Source organism: Mus caroli, unplaced genomic scaffold (assembly GCF_978045245.1).
Source record: "Mus caroli unplaced genomic scaffold, Mus_caroli_1 scaffold_8, whole genome shotgun sequence".
Lineage (NCBI taxonomy): Eukaryota > Metazoa > Chordata > Mammalia > Rodentia > Muridae > Mus > Mus caroli.
This window is the reverse complement of record NW_028227263.1, coordinates 14337555-14360226: the sequence shown is the minus strand read 5'-3', so window position 1 is coordinate 14360226 and position 22672 is coordinate 14337555. Positions and strand designations below refer to the sequence as shown.

At 43.9% G+C, this 22672-nt stretch overlaps 2 protein-coding genes across 2 annotated transcripts in view; one reads left to right on the top strand and one right to left on the bottom strand.

The window, feature by feature from the left end:
- Nucleotides 1-3854, top strand: part of LOC110298270 (scavenger receptor cysteine-rich domain-containing protein DMBT1) — a 125682-nt gene extending 121828 nt beyond the window's left edge. The window contains exon 69 of the mRNA XM_085841244.1: nt 3080-3854. Within this exon, the coding sequence (XP_085697370.1) occupies nt 3080-3371 (292 nt within the window). The 3' untranslated portion in view covers nt 3372-3854. The remainder of the gene's footprint in view (nt 1-3079) is intronic.
- Nucleotides 3855-6100: 2246 nt separating this feature from the next.
- Nucleotides 6101-19065, bottom strand: Cuzd1 (CUB and zona pellucida like domains 1). The gene is made up of 9 exons (XM_021169030.2): nt 18984-19065; nt 17048-17198; nt 14991-15205; nt 13666-13816; nt 13126-13343; nt 11793-11965; nt 8689-9080; nt 6963-7231; nt 6101-6273 (listed from the first exon to the last, which is right to left on the bottom strand). The coding sequence occupies exons 1-9, from the start codon at nt 19063-19065 to the stop codon at nt 6101-6103; spliced, it is 1824 nt and encodes a 607-aa protein (XP_021024689.2).
- Nucleotides 19066-22672: the final 3607 nt, after the last annotated feature.

Below are 22672 nucleotides of genomic sequence, written 5' to 3'. Positions count from 1 at the left end.
GGGTGTTCCAACCAGACCTCTGATCACAGTGGGGAATACAGCAGCCTAGACAAGCCTCCTTGAGTCCTCAGGTCCTCAGAGTCACTTTGCTGCCCATCCTACATTTTCCAGCTAAGCCCTTCTGCCTTTCTAATCTCCCCCTCCCAGGACAAACCTTCTTGACTTTGGCTCACATCAATAGGTCAGTGTGTTTTCCCAAACCAACCCCTTAGCTGAACTAGCCAGATATCTTCTGGCTCCTTTGATTCACTAAGTGCTTCGCCAAGTGAGAACGTTGGCAAGTTGTTAGCCTGTTCTTCAGTTTACCAGGTGTTATTGCAGTTGCTTTCCCTGGGGGAACATACACAAATGTCTGTTTGCCCCAGATAGCAAGAAGGACAAACCCAAAGAAAGAATTCCATCCAAGTCCAGCTTGGCACACCAATAAGTATTCTGGGTTTACTTATACAAGCATGAGTAAAGAGTTGCATAGGTGACCCCCCTCTGTGCCACCCCAGCATGGGTGACATATCCCCGTGAAGGCTGTATAGACAGAATCCCACTTCAGTTAAGCTTCTACCTCATATACTCTAACATGCAGCTGGGGTTGGATAGGAAGGAGTGGCTGAAGTCAGCTGAGAAGCTAATGACTGTTCCACTCCATGCATGAAGAAATACTAATAGGTGTTATGTGGATGATTCAGCTGCTCTGATTTCAAGCTGAGAGTGGCCATGCCTTGAGGACAGGGGCTAAGTGTTCCTGAGCTGGGTAACTGGCAATGTTAAGAAACTCATTCTTTACGCAGCGGTAGTTTTAGTGTGGTAAGTGCCTCCCTTGGCAGCCTTAAGCTCACAGGAACAGGGAGGCCCCAGTTTCCAAAGAGCAACAGAGGAACAAGACAGACAGCACCTGCCACAGGTTTCTGTGAGTGATGGCTTGAGACACACAGCCTGAGTTCCTGAGGGGGAAGGTTCTTCCCTTCTGACCCTCCTTATGGTCGTAATAAGGCAAGAAGTTCACTTGGTGCCAGAATTTATTTCCCAGCTAGAATACTGTCATTCTTGCTTTAGACTTAATCCCCCACCCCGTTTTTCTAACCTTTATATCTTATATTATTATTATTATTATTATTATTATTATTATTATTATTATTATTGGTTTTTTTGAGACAGGGTTTCTCTGTATAGCCCTGGCTGTCCTGGAACTCACTCTGTAGACCAGGCTGGCCTCAAACCCAGAAATCTGCCTGCCTCTGCCTCCCGAGTGCTGGGATTAAAGGCGTGCGCCACCACGCCCGGCATATTTTATATTATTGATAGGACATCTTTACAAATATATATATATATATATATATATATATATATATATATATATGCATTTTAATGCTATAAATACTCCCTCCAAGTATTGCCTTAGCTGCATCCCAAAAACTTTGATAGGCTGGGTTATGACCCATGGCAACTTGTAAAAAAAAAGTGTTTAATTCGGCTTAAGGTTTTAGAGGGTTGGACTCTGTTATCATCGCAGTGTGAGGGACAGCAGGGAAGTACCAGGGAGATCTGAGAGCTCGCAGCTTGATCCACAAGTAGGAGGCAGAGAGAGAACATTTGGGTGTACCACGAGTCTTTTGAAAACCCAAAGCTTGCTATCGTGACACACCTCCAACAAGTCTCCCCAAACAGTTCTACCAACTGGGGACCAAGTGTTCAAAAATAAGCCTCTAGGGACCCTTCTCATCCAAACCAGCACAGGTATTCATTTTCATTTCATTCAAAATAGTCTCAAATTTCTCTTAGGGCATTTTTGAAAGATCAGTTACCTTGAAAGTATATTGTTGACTTTCAAGTCTTTGAGAATTTTCCAGAAAGTTTGCTGCCATTGATTTCAAGCCTAATTCCACTGCTAACTGAGAGTGTATTTCTCTCCTTTTAAGTCTATTAAAGTATTTCCTATGGCCCAGAATGTGGATCTAATGAATGTTCTCCTTGGACTTATTCTGCTGTTGTGTGATAGACTCTTTAATGAATGTTGAGATCTAGTGGATTAAGCGTGATCCTTAGGCCATCTGTACTCTTAGTGACCTTCAACCCACTGGGCCTATCAATTGGTCCAGGGATATTGCAGCATCCAGCCATATAGTGGGTTTGTCAGTATCTGACTACAGTTCTCTGCCTCCCACATTTTAATGCTCTACTTGTAGGTACATAACACTAACAATCACTATATTTGGCTAAAGATTATTCTTCACTTCCATGGTCTTGGTTAAGGCTCTCTTCTCAGAGGATTGTCCTGACTTTTGTGGTTGTTAAACGCCCCTCTTATCCCCGACAATTCTGTTCTCTTGGAAGTTTGTTCTGTACAAAATGAAAAGCTGCTGCACTGTCTTTTCTGCCTTCTCTGGTTCTTTTTTAGCTGCATGTTCTTTTTTTTTTTTTAAAGATTTGTTTATTTATTATATGTAAGTACACTGTAGCTGTCTTCAGACACTCCAGAAGAGGGCGCCAGATCTTGTTACGGATGGTTGTGAGCCACCATGTGGTTGCTGGGATTTGAACTCTGGACCTTCGGAAGAGCAGTCGGGTGCTCTTACCCACTGAGCCATCTCACCAGCCCTAGCTGCATGTTCTACATAACTTCATTTTATCTCTTCTTGATGCACCACTTACACCACCCTATGGTTTACAATATACTTTCATTGGGTAGTGTAGGGCATTGTATCTGGGGCATAGGAGATGCTAGCCAAGTACGCAACCACTGACCTGCATTGCCAGTTCTTATATAATCTATGTGCACTTTTAAATGTAGCAACGACTGTAATCTTCCCTGTAGGCAAAATAGAGTGGACCTAGAAGGCAAAGGTTGCAGCAAAAACCTTGATCTGTTTTCACTGTATGTAATTGTTCCCTTCTGTTTATGGCCAGGTATGAGGTTTCCATTTACAATGGAAACTAGTAGTAGTTGTTGCTTCAGAAAATGGAGGTAGTAGAACGCACCCCATTTGGGATTCAGAACCTTAGGGTCAAGCCTGGTTATGTGGGTTGAGGGAAATTCATGTCGTGTATTAGTTAACCTTTTAGGCCTGGGTGTTTCTTCCATCAGCTGCATCAAAGACAGTTCCTACTCCAACCTCCATGCTCCCGAGAAGAACGTGGCCCAGTTCAAGTTCAATGCCTTCAGCTTCCTCAAAAGCTACGATGTGGTCTACCTGCAGTGTAAAGTAGCTGTTTGCCATCCGGGGGATCACTCTTCCCGATGCTCACAAGGCTGTCCGAGTCGGGGAAGGAGAGAGGCAGGCTCTGCAGAGGACAGAGAAGAGCAAACTGAGTATTTCCAAACAGTGGGCCCACTGAAGATCCACAGAGAAGCTATCCAGAGCAAGGCCCTGGTGTGATCTCTCCCACTTGCTCTCACTGAGTATGCCAGAAAACTGGAATCAGGTCCGTATCTTATCAGCAAGCAGTGTTTGATGACTCAGAAGCCAGACAGTGGCTGCATTGTCTACACATCCATGAAGACAGGTAGAAAAACCCAAGGGATTCTCTGGGGTTTGTTACTAAATAGATCCCTGAGCACTAACTTCTAAGGCAGTTGCTCTGTTTGTATGCAATAATAATAGTAATAATAATAATAATAATAATAATAATAATGCTGATTTTGTTCTTATTGTTCACTGTATTTGATCACTGTCTTAAAATGTACAAAATATTAGGAAAAACAGGGTTGTCTCTCTTTACCCTGTGGACAATTAAAGATTGTTTTTAAATGTCTGCTTACTATTTGGGTGCTGATAGGTAGGTGGGTCTCTTTATGTTCTTCTGGAAGTGAGGACTCATTTCCAGACCTTGCCAGTAATCTTGTAAAAAAATAAAGTATTTTCCAGGAAGCCACACTGTTTGTTTTCTTTAAGTTCTTTTAAGCAAAACAATCTTGGAGTACACAAGTCATTGCCAATGTAAGTCATTGACAACACAAGTCACTATGATATAAGACATTGATGATGTTTTTAAAAGTGTCATTCAGGCTGGGCATGTACTTCCAGCACTCATGAGGCAGAGGCAGACAGATCTCTATGAGTTCAAGGCCAGCCTGGTCTACAGAGTGAGATCTAGGGACAGCCAAGGCTACACAGAGACACCCTGTCTCAAAAAACCCGAAACCAAAAGAAAAAAAGTCTGATTCAATTGTTTTGAAGGGAACAAATCAGAGCCTAGCGGCTCTCAGCTTGCAAACGGGAGGGCTGAAACAACCCTAAGAACTTAGTGCCTTCTTCGTGAGCTGCACATATGTACATAGTCAAGTTCTCAAAACATCTGGGAAACCTGAAAATGACCCAAGAAAGCTGAAGAGCAAACAAGAACAGGTTGGGAACATTCTGTCCCTGAGGCAGGAGGACGGCTCTCACCTTCGCTCATTTCCAGAAAGGAGGAACAGCCTATGCTGTACTCGGCACCTTCAAAGTTATCACTGTTTTTGTTTGTTTGCTTGCTTGTTTGTTTGAGGCAGTGGTGCAGATGAGGGAGACGGTCCTCTTCCCCTCCCTCATCCCTCGAGACCTATGGCCGGCAGGAGAGCACGCCATGTCCCTCCCTGACTGCAACACTTGAGAGAACAGGCTGGCACCTTGGCTGGGCAACAGGGTCGAGCTGGCCCTGGTAGCAGGGTTGCAGGTGAGCCAGCCATGAGGGCGTGAGAGCAGGAAAGCAGGTGGGTTGAGCAGCTCAGAGACCTCTCAGGCCCAGACCCAGGACTTTGAATTGGCCCACCCTAACATTCACCCCATTGATGAACTGCTGGAGAGCATGGAGGGGCTGGTCCTACAGCTCTGAAACTACAGGAGCTCCATGACACAGGGCAACAACAGGCTATCTGAGAGGAATCCCAGTGAGGCTCCTGTACTGGTAGAGTAGCAGAAGCCAAAGGCTTAGTGCCAGACCAACGAGTCATTGCAATGAATATTTGAAGCCAACGTGTGGGCAAAAGGGTGGAACACACTGTGGGACACACTGTGTCACACTACAACAAACCAAGAGAAAAAAAAACAACCTTGTTTGTGGGAGATGTTGCAAGAGTGGGCAGTAGGTACACGAGGAGGAGATGAGTGGGATTGGAGCACATGATGTGAAACTCACAAAGAACTAGGAAAAATGTTTTTAAAAAATGTTTAAAGCCTTACAAACGGTAAATGTGGAGTTTCTGCTTTGATTTAGGGCTGGAAAATCAGCAATCCTGTGCGGACTGGGGTGGTGTCTTTTATATCTGTTGTATGTCAATGGATTTCCTGTAATATCTGGTGTGCGTGATGCACATTTATAGAAGAAAAACATAAGAAAATGAAAGACGCAAACGCCGTTGACCATCTGAGACCCCTGCTTAGATTTATTTGGAACATGAAGACATGTGTTGCTTAGGTGGCAAGATGGGGCTGTATTTATTTTTTCCTCTTCTTTTTGCTAAAATGGTTACCTTCGGTATTTGGCAGGTATAGAGTATTTGCCTTAGAGTCTTCAATAACGTCTGCTCATTCTCATGGGAAATAGGAGTGTTTTTCTCTCCTAATTCAGAAACTAGTCTGACATCTCGTCCTACTGTCAGATCCTTCTCACCAAAAGCTGCACAGGGGAGAGGGGCCCAGACTGCCGGTCAGTGGCAGCTTCAGTGGGCTGGGGCCCACGCCTTCATTTCACCTTCGCATTACTACTTTTATCTTTCAAAGGGTAGACTCTTTGCATTTATCCTTTAAATTTTAGAGATGCACACATTTTATTTAGCACCTAAAAAAGAAGCCGAGCTGGATGTGGGAACTCACACCTTTAGTCCCAGCACTGAGGATACAGAGGTAGGATCTCTCTGAATTCAAGACTGGCCTGGTCTACACATAGCAAGCTTCAGGCCAATCAGAGTTATAGAATAAAAAGACTCTGTCCAAAACAAAGTGACCAGACGTACTATTTATTCATTTCAGCTATTCCATAATGAAACACACTGTCGCTGTGATTTGAACATGATGGTCCACATGTTGCTTTTTAGGCCTTCCTGGTTTATTCCGAACCCTTGTAGGCACAGGAAGCTGTTTCATCAGGCACCCAGGAGAAGACAAGAGGCCTTTCTTGGGGTCCACAGCTAGTAGACCTGCAGCTTCTGGTATCTGTGCTCCATCCACCGATTTAGGAAATGCTTCACTGTGGTTATAGCCACAATCACCACATTTAGAGCAAGAACCATGAAGGAAAACAGGTACAGACGACTGAGGGGCTGGTTTGAAATTTCTGCTTCATGTATTTGAGGCAGAAATCCTGGAATTGGAAATAGTTTTAAGTGTTAGCACTACAAAATTGTGTTAGTATTCATAATGTCAAGTTATATCCTATGAATCTTATGTGTAATTAATAATATTTACTTTTAACTCAGTATAGAAAGACAATTTTCAAACATCTAAATTAGTTATATTTAGGTTTTACCTTAGGCCATTTAACCTGGACTGTCTTCAAGTCTTTCCTATGCAGCCTCTCAGGTTTCAATATGCCCAGTAGTAGCATCCTATGTTAACATAATATTGTCTATTTTGAAAAGATAGCTTTTTTCCCAAATAGCCTCTGATGTGGGCACCAGTTGACTTTGTTCCTCATTTAGAAGTTTAAAATAGATTATTTCTAACTTAATTATCTGCTCAAACATCTATAACAAGGAATTGGGAAGCTAAAGAAAAGTTCTTTATAGAAATGGGGTGAATACACATACATTCTTAAATATATGTACAAATGGCTGTCCAAATGACATTGTAGTATCAGTATATAGCTATCCATATATATGCATATATGATACACATTATGTATATAATGGAAATATTGATCCCGAGCTCTTAGTCACTCGTTTGCTAGGAATTCTGTGTTAAATGTCTAAACTGTACATCTCAGGAACAAGACATTTGAGCCACGTTTTACTAGCCACGGCTGTTTTTAGATCATGAATAGTGTGCTCTTGCCTGAATCTCTACTTGCGCTTCGGTCCCTCTTCAGGCGAATCGGTCCTATAACAGAGTCAGTCTTCCATTTGTAGGAAGGAATATCTCGTTTCCTTCTCGGGACACAGCCTTGGTTGCAGCGAGACGTTTGGTCATTGTTATCACAGATCAAAATCTTACACTTGAGATACACAGAGTTCAAATGTTTCAGGAATTTAAAGGCATTAAACTGGAACCTTCCATGGTGCCCAAATAAGGGATACACCTTACAGGTCTCATCTCGACAACATCTGGAACAGAATTTGGGGATAAAATTTCTCACAGCAGCTTGTCCATATTTAAATGAGGCAATATAAGTATGTTCAATGTGTGGATCTAGGAACCTCTCTAGAAAGACACCAGAGGGTTAGAGGGATGTGAGTTTGAGCTATGGGGGTGGTTCGGAGAAACAGAACAGGGTTCCCACTCTGAAATTCCTGGTCCTGTGAGCTACCAGAATGCACGGAGACTCGAATGCCTCTCCCAATATGCCATATAGATGCCCAAGTACAACTGATTGCCCCATCAACGTTTAGAGGAAAAAGACCATGGTGTTTTTTTTTTTCTTAAAAACAAAACAAAACAACAACAACAACAAAAACCCTGCATGTTTTCTTGAGAAAATTATGTGCTAATGATGGCACTCAGTAAGGAGCTTTCCAACTTTTCAAGTCTTTGCTGAAAATAGCCAAAATATACAAAAACGGAAACACAAATAGGCCCTTCTAGACAACTTATAAGTGGTTTCTGCCCATTACTACCAAATATTTTATAGTCACATTTAAAATCCAAGGAATATGGAGAGTCTATCTAAATTTTTTAACATGAATTATCTGCAGCTAGTACATAGTAACAAATTTTAAATGATTAAGCTTAACAAAATTCCATACTAGAAACATGCTTTTATCTATCTCTATCTCTATCTCTTTTTCTATGTACACACGCACACACACACACACACACACACACACACACGCACGCACACACACACACATGTGAGTTCAGTCCCCTGCACTCACAGACAAGCACACAAGTCTAGAACGCTTGCAATCCCAGCATCAGGGAGGCAGACCCAGGACAACGTCTGATTTGTTTTCTGGCTGACAGCCTACCTGAACCCACAAACTCCAGGTTCAGTGAGAGACCCTGTCTTGAAAAACAATGAGAGAATGAGGGGATGGATCAGTGGTTAGAGCACCTGTCATGCACATTGAGGATCAGAGTTCAGAACCTACATGGAAGGATAAGTGTGGTGCTCCACATGTAATCTCAGCACTCAGAAGGTGGAGACAGGGAAAACCCCAAAGCAAGTGGCTAGCCAGAACAGCCTTCTGGCAAGTTCTACATTCAACTGAGACACAATGTCAATGAATAAGACGTAGAGTGAGACTCCCAGCATCAACCTCAGGCCTCCACAGATGCACACACCCATGCACATGAATCCTCACATGTGCCAATACACAAATGCACATGTGTACATGCACATACCACACACACACACACACACACACACACACACACATATATATACAAATAAGAAAAAAATAATTAAAAGATAAGTCAGAGAGTCTCTGAGGAAGACAACTGATGTTGGTCTTTAGCTTGACATGTGCATGTGTGCACATTCACCCGCTCACACATGACACATACACACATCAGGAAAAGGGAAAGGAAAAAGAAGTCTGCTGGGAAATACATGAGCACATACCCGTTGCTGATTAAGTCGTAGGTTGGAGATGCAAAGTCAGATGTAGGCGAGGCTCTGCAAGTATCCAGGAACACCACCAGGCTTGGGTCCAGGGTGTGCAAGGTGGCTTGGACAAAAAGAGTCTGGTTCAAGTCTACATAATATGGTGACTCCTGTACGAGGTTTTCAAAGGAGTCGGACTCATAGAGAGCCAGGCTGGTGTTGTATTTGCCCAGGACACTCTGATTCTGTATGATGTCGTCTTCAGTTATGTACATAATCTCCACGGTAGAGTTATACTCCATCTCACAGGTCACCACGATCTGGAGGAGCTTCTGTCGGGTGATCACAGCAGAAACCGGAGACTCGATGAAGGTGATCCTGTTGGTATAGCTGATCGCGTGGCCCTCTATCTGCAGAATGGGAAAGAATTCGAAGTCTTATATTTTAATCCATCAATACTACAGAGTACAGAGAAAGATAAGACTTGTTGGTAGCAACTTAGTTTCCTTTCGTCATGAAGTAACAGATTTCATGTCAAAGACTCTCAACCTAACATGTATTTTATGGCAGGGACTGACCTGCAGAAGGAAGAGAGTGAAAGACACAGCTTGTATTAGAAAGACTGAAAGATTGAATTGGGTAGAATTTTCTTTCAATTACATTAACATCATTGTGGACTGCAACTTTCTAGCTCCTTTAAGACTTTAAACTCATCCTATCAGGCCTGTTGGCACAGGCTCCTAGGCAGGCTGAGGCAGAAGGATCACATTCAGAGTTTACCTGAGCTACTGCTAGGTCGCCATGGCCTTAATAAGGACAGAATGACATGGTTCCTGCCCCCGGAGCAGGGCCAGCAGGCGTGGGCCTCCACAAATGCCAATGGCTGCTGTGGGCATAAGGCTTGTTTGTATAATAATGTACATATTTTACGTTCCTCCTTCCAGGAATGTCCTCCTTGTTAATGACTCCATGATAAACAGAGATAGCACAAGTCACAGAGGTTAAGGTGTGGCTAATGTCTTGGCAAAATGGTAAAAACACTGGGACCTTCAGGAACAGCCCTTAAGACTATAGAAAAGAACTCTAAACACATGAGTTCGAATATATATAATTTCTCAAAAGAATGAGGATGCAATATGAATGATATGAGGGGTTTCACAAATCTAAAGGAACAAAAGCTTTTGGGAGCCAACTTGTCAGAAAGATACAAAGTAGATAAAGAGATTTGGGGAGTGGTAATTGCAGGAGCTCCCACCCAGCTAAGTTTTTCAGACAGATTCCTGAGTTCAGGGTAGGCCTTGGACAAAGCAGGGTTAGACCCAGGTGTGGAGAAATGGTAATCTCACAGTGGGGTTCTACCTAGCTGGTTTGATGTTTAAGAGAGGCAGGCGGATCTCTGAATTGCTTTGCAATGTTAAAGGAGATGTGTGCTTGCTCTCCTAAGAATTAAGGGACTGGAGTCACAAGATGCTGATTCATAGGATAATCAAAATGGAACCTGGAGTAAATGACTGGGTTGATATGTAAAATGAAAGACTGAGTTTATGATCTGCAAGAGATGAGCTATTCATAGATTTTTTTTAGAGAGAGACGGAGACAGAGAGACAGACAGAGACAGAGACAGAGAGCACGCTCCTTGGAGAAGGAGCAGAAGCAGAACCGAGAGAGCTCTATCTGAAGACCTCCAGAGAGAGCAGAACATAGAGGAACCAATATGGAAAGCTGTCCCCAGCGGAACATAGGTCATCAGCTTGGACTCAGGATCTGACTTCGAGTACTTTATTTTGCTTCTCCCAGACACCCCTTGCAGAACCCCTCTCCAGGACAAGGCTGGTCCTTGGCAAGCTACAGAGTTCAAGGTCAGCTTGGACAACTCAGTGAGATCCTGTTTTGAAACATAAGGTAGGAAGAGGATTGAGAACACAGCTCCGAGGCAGAGGGCTTGCTTGCCCAGCGTGTGTGAGGCCCTGGAGTTGATAAATAGAAGACTGAACGCTACAACACGTTCCCTCTGTAAAGAGGCCTAAGTTGGTGTGTCTAGCCAGGCAGATCCCCAAATGTGCACAGATGGAAGCTAGGCCTTGGCACACCATAGACGTCTGTGAAATAATAAGGCCTGTGTGTTCATTTTTGGAAGAAATAAATAAACAAAAGAAAATATTTACTTTTTATCAACTCCTCTGGTCTAGCATCTATCCTCAGTCACAAAGTGATTTAAGTTTACGGTATGTATATTAAGGGGCCTAAGAGTGTTGACAGTTAGTGGTACTTCTAAATCATGCAGACCAAATCACAGACTTAAAACTCTTTGTGTGTGTGTGTGTGTGTGTGTGTGTGTGTGTGTGTGTGTGTGTGTGTGTGTTTTGAGACAGGGTTTCTCTGTATAGCCCTGGCTGTCCTGAAACTCTCACTCTGTAGACCAAGCTAGCCTCGAACTCAAAAATTTGCCTGCCTCTGCCTTCCAAGTGCTGGGATCAAAGGCATGCGCCACCACACCCAGCCTGACTTATAACTCTTTTTTTTTTTTAAAGATTTATTTATTTATTATATGTAAGTACACTGTAGCTATCTTCAGACACTCCAGAAGAGGGGGTCAGATCTTGTTACAGACGGTTGTGAGCCACCATGTGGTTGCTGGGATTTGAACTTGGGACCTTTGGAAGATCAGTCGGGTGCTCATACCCACTGAGCCATCTCACCAGCCCCGACTTATAACTCTTAATACCTAAAATACGATTTTACTGTCTGCCTTTTCAAGGATAATAAGATCTTAAACCCAACTCAATTTTACCAAATACGGAATGGTGATATTCTGCACAACTCTTCCCAGTAGGCTAAGAAACCCTAACCACCAAAGATGTTCCAAGTCTCTCTAGTGAGGCTTCAGAGCTCTCTGCCTTCTGTGAAAAGCCAGCCATCCTCCAGTTCCCCTGCAAATGAATAAGCAAGCATGCCTTCGTGTGTGAGTGAACGTGGACACCGCTATGTTCATGCCTTCCCAGTCCAACCATGTGTGTCCGCTGTGGTTTGTGAAAGACACAGCAAGTTTCGTACCTGTGTATCATCACCATGTGGCACATCTGCCAGCATTTGACAGAACCCAGCTGTGGGTTTCACAGTACCTTTTTGACTGTACCGCATTCGTGCAGAGGGATAGAGAACTCTATGACATTCGATACATTAGGCCTGCAAGTTGGGTCATTTAGCTGCAAATTGCTCTCACTGTAGTTGAGTGCCGGCAGGTATGATTTGCTTATGATGACTCTCATCTTGTCAGAAGCACAACTTAAAGATGCTATCAAGAAAAGGGGGAAAGAATGATCACATGTGGGCCAGCTAGGAACTTGGCATTTTTAAAACTTACATGTTCAGACTATTCCATAAAAAGTTTAACCTGCTGGGACTGGTGCCAGACACCTTTACTTCTAGCAGCTAAGGAAGTAAAGGTATGTGGATGTGTGTGAATTCTAGGTCTACATAGTGAGTTCCAGGATAGCCTGGACTACATAGTGTCAAAAAGAAAAGGACAATAACAGCAACAAACAAACAGCCTGAACCCTCTGCGCTGATAATACGGCTGTCAGTAAGAGAATTTTCTGCCCAAGCATGATAGCCTAAGTTAGAGCCACCAGCGCCCCCATTAAAGCCAAGTATGGCTGTGTATTTTCCTGTAACACAAGCACTGTTGGGAACTGAGACAGGAGGCTCACTAGGGTTGGCTGGCTGCCAGCCTACCTCCAGATTAAGACCCTGTCTCAGGGGAACAAGGCAGAAAGTGCAAGAGCAGGACACCCAATGTCCTCCTCTGGCCTCTACACACACACACACACACACACACACACACACACACACACACAGTACCACCACCACCACCACCACACACCACGAATGCACAACCACTCTCACACACAATAAATAAATAAATAAATAAATAAATGAATAAATAAATATCTGAACTCACAATACATTAAATGGTAGGTGGAAGATTGGCACAGCCTAGTAGTTGGTGAGCTTTTTACAGTGCCCACTGCTACCTTGTTTAGAACTATAATCTATTCATCTGATTTAGTTGCGTAATCTATATATCTGATTACAGCTACATAACTTTCCCCTCTTTTCCTTTCATCCCTAAGCCCCTCCCAAGTGCCCCCTTCTAATTCTTTTCATGTCCCCAAGTCTAAATTCATAGCCTCTTCTTACCCAATTATTATTGTTACATTTCTTTAAAACTATGTCATTACAGAAGACATTAAGCCAACCAGATAGAGTCATTCACTTCCTCCTGTAGTAAGCAAGGCACAGGGTGGCTCCTCAAGCTTCCGGGTTAGCTATATTCCCAAGTACATGACAGGATAGCAAACAAGGCTAGCCACAATCAGGCTAAGAATTAAGGAGAAGGCTCTATGTAAGTAATCATCAGAGTTCAAGATAGCTGAGGGTCCTAAAAAGACTTACTAGTGTTGACATCGTGGATGTAAATTGAAGTGTAGGAAGCAGAAAAGCCTTTGTAGGAATTGGCATAATCTGTAGATAGCACGACAGTCATGGCGTCAGAGGAAGATTCTAAGGTAGGTTTCCCGCGGCCGCAGAGCTGTTTGAGCAGGCCTGCTGTGGTGGAGGGGCCATCGTAGACTGCGATGAAATCAAACTTGCAGTTTTCATCCATCTCTAGTCTAAGAAAGACAGCCTCTGGTGTAAGACTTTTCAAACAGATCCAGTTCTGGTTTTTTTTTTTTTTGTTTTGTTTTGTTTTTTTATCATTCCTTCTAAAGTCATGAAGGATTTTTCCCCTTACAATGACATCTCAGATTTATGATGGCAGCCCTGGAACTTTGTCAGTCCCTTTGTGGCACCTCAGAACAATAGTCAACAGCACTGGTGTGTGTGTTTCTTTCTACAGTGCTTCTCTGAAAAGTACCTACATGTGGGACTTTTTTCTCCCCAGGTTGGTCCCCCAGTGGCTTGTGTGTCACTACAGTAGACCACAATACTTACAAGAGATCTGTAAACTTCAATTGTATCTTATAGCCTTTCTCCACTTGTATGTGCCAGACACAATATGCCAGCTCAGGGTGCGGCTTTGGATAATTGGGGCTGCTGAAGGATCCTTCCAATGCTCGCAGGTCACCACCGCAGTTTGGAATAACTAGAAAGATAATACAAAGATGATTGGATGTTTCTGTGATGTATGGAGTTTAACATGTCCTCCCTGAGTGTCACACCATCCCTGTCTCCTCTGTGAGTCACATTGGAGGTTTTCTTCTTCTCTTAGCATCAGACCTTTTGCCTTGGGGTACCTGAGAGCATAGTGCTGCCCTGATGTCAAATCATACAAAGTGACTGAACTGGCTACAGAGGCCCTCCACCACCTGGACTGAGCTCCTCAAAGTAGTCACACTCTTGGGGCAAGTGCTGGAGGCTCCTCACCCACCATCGCTGTCCAGGCTCACTGGTTATCACCAAAGGAGCTGTTGTTCTAAACTGTCCTTTCTTAACATGTCTGCTAGGACTTCAGTGTAGAGTCCTCTGCTATTCTCTCCTCAGGCTAGTATTCAAAGTTCAGCTCAGATGCAACCTTCCTCTATCCTTCCCTGCCATGATAGGTACTGTAGTAGGCAACATGACAAATAAATAGAGAAGCAAACGGAAGATCCCTATGTTGCTATAAAATAGTTTAGTTTGGTGGACTTGTAGGACCCATGTTAAGTAGGGTCTCCACGTCAGGTGTGAGGAGGTAGCCTGTGTCCAGCTCCAGAAGAGCTTGATGTCTCTACCTTGTTGGCTCTGTAGCACAAAGATATCAATGTCAAGATCAGATCTTCTACAAAACCAGAGTGAAGCTCTCCTTATGAACCTGCTGGCTCAAGCCCATGGCGTTCTCCCTAAGGTAAAACTGGAATTGGGGGCCAATGTCATAGAATTGTGCAGCACCTGACTGCCCTAAAACTGGCTCAGCCTCACCCACATTTGCTTGGTTGTCAGAAGAACTTGATGGGTACGAAAGCTCAAGAGCCTCAAACCACATCTAATGACTGTCGCAGAGGTCTCAAGGTTATCAAACAGACTGAACAAAGCCCTTTGGGCACAGACACAGTGCCTGCTAACCTGAAGCTGTGTGGTGAGCCAGGGGACTATATCAAGAGCTTCCCCAGAACCAAAGAATCAGATTTCAAACATGGCGACTGAACACATGACTCTTCTGTGCATGGCACAGAGAAGACTGTGAGGGAACAGACTCAAGAGCACAGTGTCCCCAGCAGGAGCTGGTGTAACCTGCGCTTGCAAAGGGCAGGGGAAAGAATGTGTCATGGACAACTTACTGGTAGCAGAGGAGAAAAAATAGTAAAAGATAAAGACACTCCTTGGGAACTTTTTCAAGCCAGTGACTATCTGAAATGTCATCGAATTGGATGATGATTCGAACACAGGCACGAAATCATTTCTGCTGCAGGCCTTCCCTAGCAGAGGCCCACTGGTGGAGCTTCCATCAAACACCTTAATGTTTTCAGTTTCACAACTGCTGCCTGGATCCAACCTGGGAATAGAACACACCTGTAGTTGGAGAAGAGCCACTAGCAAAGTGGCTTTTCAAAGGCATTGTTCCTTGTTTGCATTAGCACAAGAGTTTATTAAGTGAGGGCAATCTGGTTCATTTAAAACAGTCATGAGCTCCATCCCTCTTCAAGATCAATCAAACCACAATCTTAATGGGCTCAGGAAAGTGAACTAACTTGCAGCATTTTATACTTAGTAAATGAACAAAAACGGGCATAGAATTTGGGGCTGCATTCCTCCTCCTCCTCCTCCTCCTCCTCCTCCTCCCATCGCCCCTGTTCCCTGAGACTGCATGGTGACTGCTTAGTATAGATCTTTCTAATTTAGAATCCAGCCTCACTGATATTTGATATCTAAGCTTGCTGAAAAAACAACTCCTCCTCCATTGCCACCTCCCAGTGAAGCATCCCCCAGCTGCCTCTTCCTCCCCACCAAAGGCTCATTCTGGAGGGTGGTCCAATGTTCTGCACTGAACAGGGCAGCCCAGGATTTCTATTTTCTGTGCACACCATCAGGCTCTTTCCAACCACCCATAGAGGATCTATGTCTAAGACTGCTCTGAGAATCTTAACTCCCTTCTACCTCAAACACTTCCCTGATGTATCTATAGCTTTGGACCAGGAACTTACCATGCTTGGTCTGTTCTCCTCTTCTGTACAAGGTTTTGTATTTTGCCATCTTAGCGTGATGAATCTTCCATGGGTTTCATACACAAGAAGTTGCCCCAATAAATGACTTCTTTCTATTGAGTTTTGCTCTAAACACAATCCTGTTTCTCTCTCTCTCTCTCTCTCTCTCTCTCTCTCTATATATATATATATATATATATATATAGGAAGAGAGAGATCAAAAAGGAAGGGGGTATAGGTTTCTAGTGTTCTAGAAAGTCAATGAGTTGCTGTCTTTGCATTTCACTGAAGGTCAGTCAATTCCAGCTTCTGTGATGTAGAGCCCTCTGGTTCTCCAAGTATGGTGGCAGGAATGGCAGGATCAGAGTGACTTGAGAATGTCTTTTATGCAGATTTCTCAGGCTCCACCTATCTTATGTAAATTAGATAGTATAGACCCCACCCCAGCCCAGCATGTGCACTTTGATGAGCCCTCTTGGTGAATCTGACAGCTATGGAGCAGAGCAAGAACATCTACTTATATAATAGGAGTTCTGGAGCAAGAATGCTGGGATTCCATTCCCTTGGACTAGTGGCCTGAGTCCAGAAAGTGGCTTCCTCTGAGCTTTCTTATCTACTGAATTAGGTTGTACCTTTTGCAGAGGGGTTTTGAGAAGTCAATTGGGGCAGATCTTATGAAGTCCCAAGGCCTTGTAGAACAGAGTCTCAGGTCTTAGCGTGGCATCATCAAGGCATACAGTACATGTATGCTGCTTCTAAAATAGCATTTCAAAAACTATCAAGGCTAGGTCGCATCCTCTGAGACTCTGATCTAACTGTTCAGGGTGCACCCTAGGAAACTTCCATTATGGCTCTAACAGAGACCAGAATTTGGAGCCAGAGTTTAAGATTTTAAGACCTACAGTCTAGCAGTAAATAGCTGGGTACCAACCTTGATCGATGTGTACACTCTTTGATGAACCTCCACAAGCTATCAAGCTCCTTGTGCCTGTAGCTCTAGCATTGGCCCCGTAGGCACCATATGAGCCAGATTTTTGCATTCCAGCCTTTGGTGATGACCAGTGGCCATCACCGTTATTGTCATCATCATGGAGATCACACCAGCCTCCGGAAGCAGCTGAGTTCCCTCTTCAGAGAGCTCATCTCCCAGCCCAACATGGCTCCTTCCTTGAGAAATTGTAGCCTCTACTTACTTGATGTAGGAGAAGATGATTCTGATGCTCCTGTTTTCAGGCCTCTCTATGGTCCAAGTGCAGTTCTCATTCTCACTGAGCTGTAGGACCAGGGCTTTATGGGTCTCTCCCAGATTGGCCCCTCCCAGACTGGCTGTGCATCTTGATTTGCCTGGTAGATACCATAGTTGGCACTAAGGAAAGAGCAGTCCCTGTCTCCCAGCAGGCACTAGGACTCAACCTCCCACAGGAAGGGGAAGTAGTTGCCCAACATATAACAAGCTCCACAATTTGTTGTGTGCTTTTATTTGATTATATTTTTCTCTCCCTTAGGGTGTTGATGTATTTTGCTTTCTAGGTTTTTAGGATTTTGTTGTTGTATTGGGCTTGGGGGTTGTTTTGAGAAAGAACTTAAAGTGGGGTGGATAGGGAGGAAACAAGGATCTGGGAGGACTTGGAGGAAGGGAAGAATATGATCAAAATACGTTTAAATTTAAAAATTGTTAGCTGGCAGTGGTGGCACACGCCTTTGATCCCAGTGGTTGGGAGGCAGAAGCAGGCAGACTTTTGTGAGCACAAGACCAGCCTGGTCTGCAGAGTGAGTTCCAGGACATCCCAGGAGTACACACTGAAACTCTGTCTCAAAAAAGTGTTTTATATAACAAAAAAATTATTGGACAAAAATGACGGGGCCGGTGAGGTGGATCAGTGGCTCAGTAAAGGCACTCATTGCCAAAGCTGACAACTCATATCCAGTTCACAGAACCCACAAGGTAGGAAAGAACCAACTTCTGGAAGTTATCCTCTGACCTTCACTCGAGTACTCTAAGATGTGAGTACATGCGTACTTGAGCACACACAATAAATCAATGTAAAAAATAAGTTAGAGACCAGAAACCAAATAAGAAATGAGGAAAGGAAGATAGGGAGGCATACATTTGTAACTGCAGCGTTCAGAAGGCTGAAGGAGGAGGCTCCCATGCAAAGAGGCCAGTCTGAGATTTGTAGAAAGATCCTGACTCCCTCTGCCTCTCCCTCTCCCTCTCTTCCTCCCACCCTCCAGGTGTGTCTGTCTGTCTGCCTCTCTCGTTGTCCAGAAAGGACAAGAATAGACACATTTTCCAAAAAAAAAAAAAAAGACTGATTAAAACCCTTCCGTACTTAGAAAGAAACCTTGGTATGTTCTCTTTCACCCATGGCTGATGAGTGAATGATCTATCTTTACCTAAGAATAACGAGCTCTACATTTGTCAGGAAAAAGGAAGCAAAGGTAACAGAAGAGATGGCAGAGTCCTACCCACCCAGGGGCAGCATCTTTGGTAAAACCTTCTGCAAATTTATCTGTCTTTTCCTTTCCTCCTCTCTTTTTGATTTAAAAGATGTTCTGTGCATAGTTCTAGACATAAATGGTATCATATTGTAAAACTTTAGGCATTTTCCCTCCTAACAGAGACCATTTCTTGTAGATGTAACATTTTAGAACTTAACAGATTATTTCTCTGTTATTGGTTTGCCCTTAAAAAAAAAACAAAACAGTACCTGAAACTTACATTTTTTTGATAAGAATCAGGCCAATATCTATTTGTGTAGGGATCATTTTCCTAAGATATGCATTAAAAGTGAAATTGTGTAGCCCAGGCTGGCCCTGAACACGTGATCCTCCTGCCTCTGCCTCCTTCAGCCAATCCTACCGGTGTGTGACACCACAACCGGCACATTTGAAATGTAAATAAAGAAAATATCTAATAAAAAAAAAAAGTGAAATTGTGTGTGCCTTTTTTTATTTCAATGACCGTGGCCATATGGGCCTTAATGAAATGACTATGAAGCCCAGAGAACACAAGGGTGAGTTCTCTGTATTGAGGGCCGTGGCATATACAAAAGCTTTCAAAGTATCGGGAGAAGCCTGGTAAAAGCCAGTCTTCTTTGTTTGAAGAATCTGGTTCAATTTTCTTACCTTCAGCCTCTGTAGAATTCAGCTGTGCCCCACAGGAGACAGCTAAAATAGCCCAGATGAACAGCCTTCCAGTGATCTCCATCTTCGCAGGGTGCCTCAGGGCCCTCACCCTCAGGCTTCTTATAATTCTCAGACTTTTGTAAGCTTCCTGGTATCTAGGGAAACGTGTCAGTTTGGCCATCCCAGGGGTGGTGCTGGTGAGAACTCCACAGCTGAGAAGCTGCAACCTGGCCAGCAGTTCCTGGCATTGGGCTCAGTCTTCCAGGTCACTCCTCGGAGGGCTATGAGCCAGCCAGCAGCTATGTAGCAGTTTCTCTGGCCTTGAAACTGCTCTGAATTTGAGCCTTGACCCTGTCTGTGCAGGTCATGAATGAAGGAGCAATGCTCCAGGATCCGAAGCTCAACGAGCCAGGGGATAGCAAACTCTTGGACCCAGCTGGGCCCTCAGATGCCTACAGGAGGCTGACCCAAGGGGTAGGGGAGGGACAAAGGATGTGGAAGAAAAGACAATGTAGATCAGATCTCCCTGCAACCCTGCAAGGATTCCTGACCCCTGTCCCTCTAAAGAGGCTAACATGGATGGATTAGAATCCCTCAGGCACTGAGCTTGTACCTCAGAGATAGAAGTCCTAGTGTCCAACATGAGACAAGGGAGAAGAGTGTGCATGTGAAAGGGACTGTCCACTCACTCACTCACTCACTCACTCACTCACTCACTCACTCATTCATTCATTCACTTATTTATTCATTCACTGAACAAGTTTTTATTGCTCAGTCTCCTAGGATGTGGGAATACAGAGCTGAGTGCAAGATACGGAGACTGTACTCTTATGGAACCTTTAGTCCAAGTGGGGGAAACGTAATGAAATAATCACAACTCATACAGGGGCAAGTGTGTTGAGTGTGCTACTGGGATATCAGATAAGAATGTGGCAGCCTTGGGTGGGAAAGAATGCAAATTAGGGCAAATGAAAGGCATCTCGAGAAGATGAAATGGAAGCAAAAACAAAAAGAGGGAGACAATCATGTATCCTACTTGAGGAATTTTGTTTAAAAGTATGTGTGTAAAGGCTCCTGGTGCAAGAACTTCTACACACTGACTACGCGTGAAGGAGAGGGAAGGGGGGAGGCAGGCAGAGGAAGGTTCAGGGGACAGTTGATGGAGACAGACCTGTGTGGCAGAGAAAAGCTCAGTCTTGTTCCAATCTCACGTGGAACTTTTCAGTGTATGGCCAGCTCTAGGCATAGTGGTTACAATGAGAATGGGCCCATAGGCTCATGTAATTGAATTCTTGGTCCCCAGATAGAAGAATTGTCTAGGAAGGATTAGGAGGTGTGGCCTTGTTGGAGGAAGTGTGACACTGAGGGTGGGCTTTCTGCCTCATGCTTGTGGATCAGATGTAAGCTCTCAGCTTCTGCTTCATAGCCCTGCCTGCCTGCCCGCCTGCCTACAGCCATGCTCCTCACCATAATGGTCACTGATTCACCCCCTGAAACTGTAAGCCCCAATCTTCTATAAGTTGCCATGGTCATGGTGTCATATCCTAGCAACAGAAAAGTAACGGAGACACTAGGAATCACACAGGAGCTCCTTGAAGATCAAGGTGAGAGGCAAGGTCACCTAGAATGGAGCCTTCTTTCCCTCTTTAGAAGGCACCCCTTTAGCTCCTTGGGTACTTTAGCTCCTTCATTAGGGGCCCTGTGTTCCATTCAACACATGACTGTGAGCATCCACTTCTGTATTTGCCAGGCACTGGCATAGCCTCACAAGAGATAGCTATATCAGGGTCCTGTCAGCAAAATCTTGCTGGCATATGCAATAGTGTCTGGGTTTGGTGGTTGTATATGGGATGGATCCCCAGGTGGGGCAGTCTCTGGATGGTCCTTTCTTCTCAGATCGGAACTTTGTCTCTGTAACTCCTTCCATGGGTATTTTGTTCCCCATTCTAAGAAGGAACAAAGTATCCACACTTTGTCTTCCTTCTTCTTGAGTTTCATGTGTCTTGCAAATTGTATCTTGGGTAGTCTAAGTTTCTGGGCTAATATCCACTTATGAGTGAGTGCATATCATGTGTATTCTTTTGTGATTGGGTTACCTCACTCAGGATGATATCCTCCAGATCCATCCATTTGCCCAAGAATTCCATAAATTCATTGTTTTTAATTGCTGAGTAGTACTCCATTGTGTAAATGTACCACATTTTCTGTATCCATTCCTCTGTTGAGGGGCATCTGGGTTCTTTCCAGCTTCTGGATATTATAAATAAGGCTGCTATGAACATAGTGGAACATGTGTCCTTATTACAAGTTGGAACATCTTCTGGGTATATGCCCAGTAGAGATATGGCTGGATCTTCTGGTAGTACTGTGTGCAATTTTCTGATTTCCAGAGTTGTTTTGCTTTTTTATACAATATTTGTCCTCAAATACAACTTTGGTAAATAAATAAATAAATAAATAAATAAGCAACATAGTCTGAGAAAGAGATCGAGGGCATTCCTAGAGAAGGAAATGGCTTTGATGTCCATAGCAATAAACTGTTCTGTCCGTGGCCATTTAAGCAGACAACCCAGGCATAACAGGACAAGGGGTTCTGGAGGTGGAGGCTGACTTAATTGTTCTGAGAAATCTTGCCAACTCATAATGATTAAGTTGTACCAGGAAACATTTGAAGCAAGAAATGTTTTTGAGAAGCCTGATAGTTAAGAAAACTGAAGATCCCCAAGGGAAGGGAACAGTGGGCCTGGGTCACCAAGGACTGGGATGTTCATTAAAAAATACAAGGGACAAGATAGAGGAAGACATAGCTGGGTCCACTGGATTAGTGAGCAAGGGTGAGAGCCCCCACGAGTGGAGATCTCTAATAATAGAAAGTTTGATCCAGAAATATTATTGGAGAGAACAGGAAGATATATGTATAATAAAAAAAGATAAAAGGTTGGGTAGAAGAGTTTGGACCCCATGAGGGGCCATTGGATTATTGAACTGACTTCCTGGGGAGACGGGGACCTACTGATCTGATCCCCTGGCATTGTCTGCCTAAGGGAACTAGGGTACAAGTTCTAAGAGACAGAAGTCAGGCTGCGAAGGATCTGTGGGGGAAGCTGCAAGAGGAATTAATATTGCATATGGAAAGGTTTGAAAAGCATTGCACAAATAGACATTTGGATGACTTGATAAAGAGATTCTGCCAATTTAGACAATTAAAAACTAACATTACCCTGACCTGTTTACCCTATTTCTGTTCTCAGGCTAATGCTGTAACCACACATTGATGCCCAGACGACTTGTGATTTGAAGACTTTGCTGAGAGCTAAAAGTTAATATATAACATGCTTTACCATACACCGAACTGTGACTTTGTATGTGCATTGTGCTTTCTGGTGACATAGTCACATGGGGTTTTTTTTTTTTGGGGGGGGGGGAAATAACAGGCTTGAGGAAAATAATGAAAAGGCTTTTGATTATGTATTATTGTATAACAAGGACATGTGCAACCAATAAAAGACAGAGGTGAACCCAGAGAGGAAAAAGAGGAAAAACCTGAGAGAGAGAAAAATCTGAAGGAGGGAGGGAGAAAGGGAGGAGGAGGGGGGTAGGGAGGGGAAGGGAGAGGGAGAGGGAGAGGGAGACGAAGAGGGAGAGGGAGGGGGCGGGGGAGAGGGAGGGAGAGGGGGAGAGAGGGAGGG

Coding starts and splice junctions, on each gene's coding strand:
- Cuzd1 (XM_021169030.2), bottom strand. CDS start 19,065: ATGGAGATCACTGGAAGGCTGTTCATCTGGGCTATTTTAGCTGTCTCC. Junction 17,199..18,983: donor GAATTCTACAGAGGCTGAAG/GTAAGAAAATTG, acceptor GGTATCTACCAG/GCAAATCAAGATGCACAGCC. Junction 13,817..14,990: donor TTTTTTCTCCTCTGCTACCA/GTAAGTTGTCCA, acceptor TTATCTTTCTAG/TTATTCCAAACTGCGGTGGT.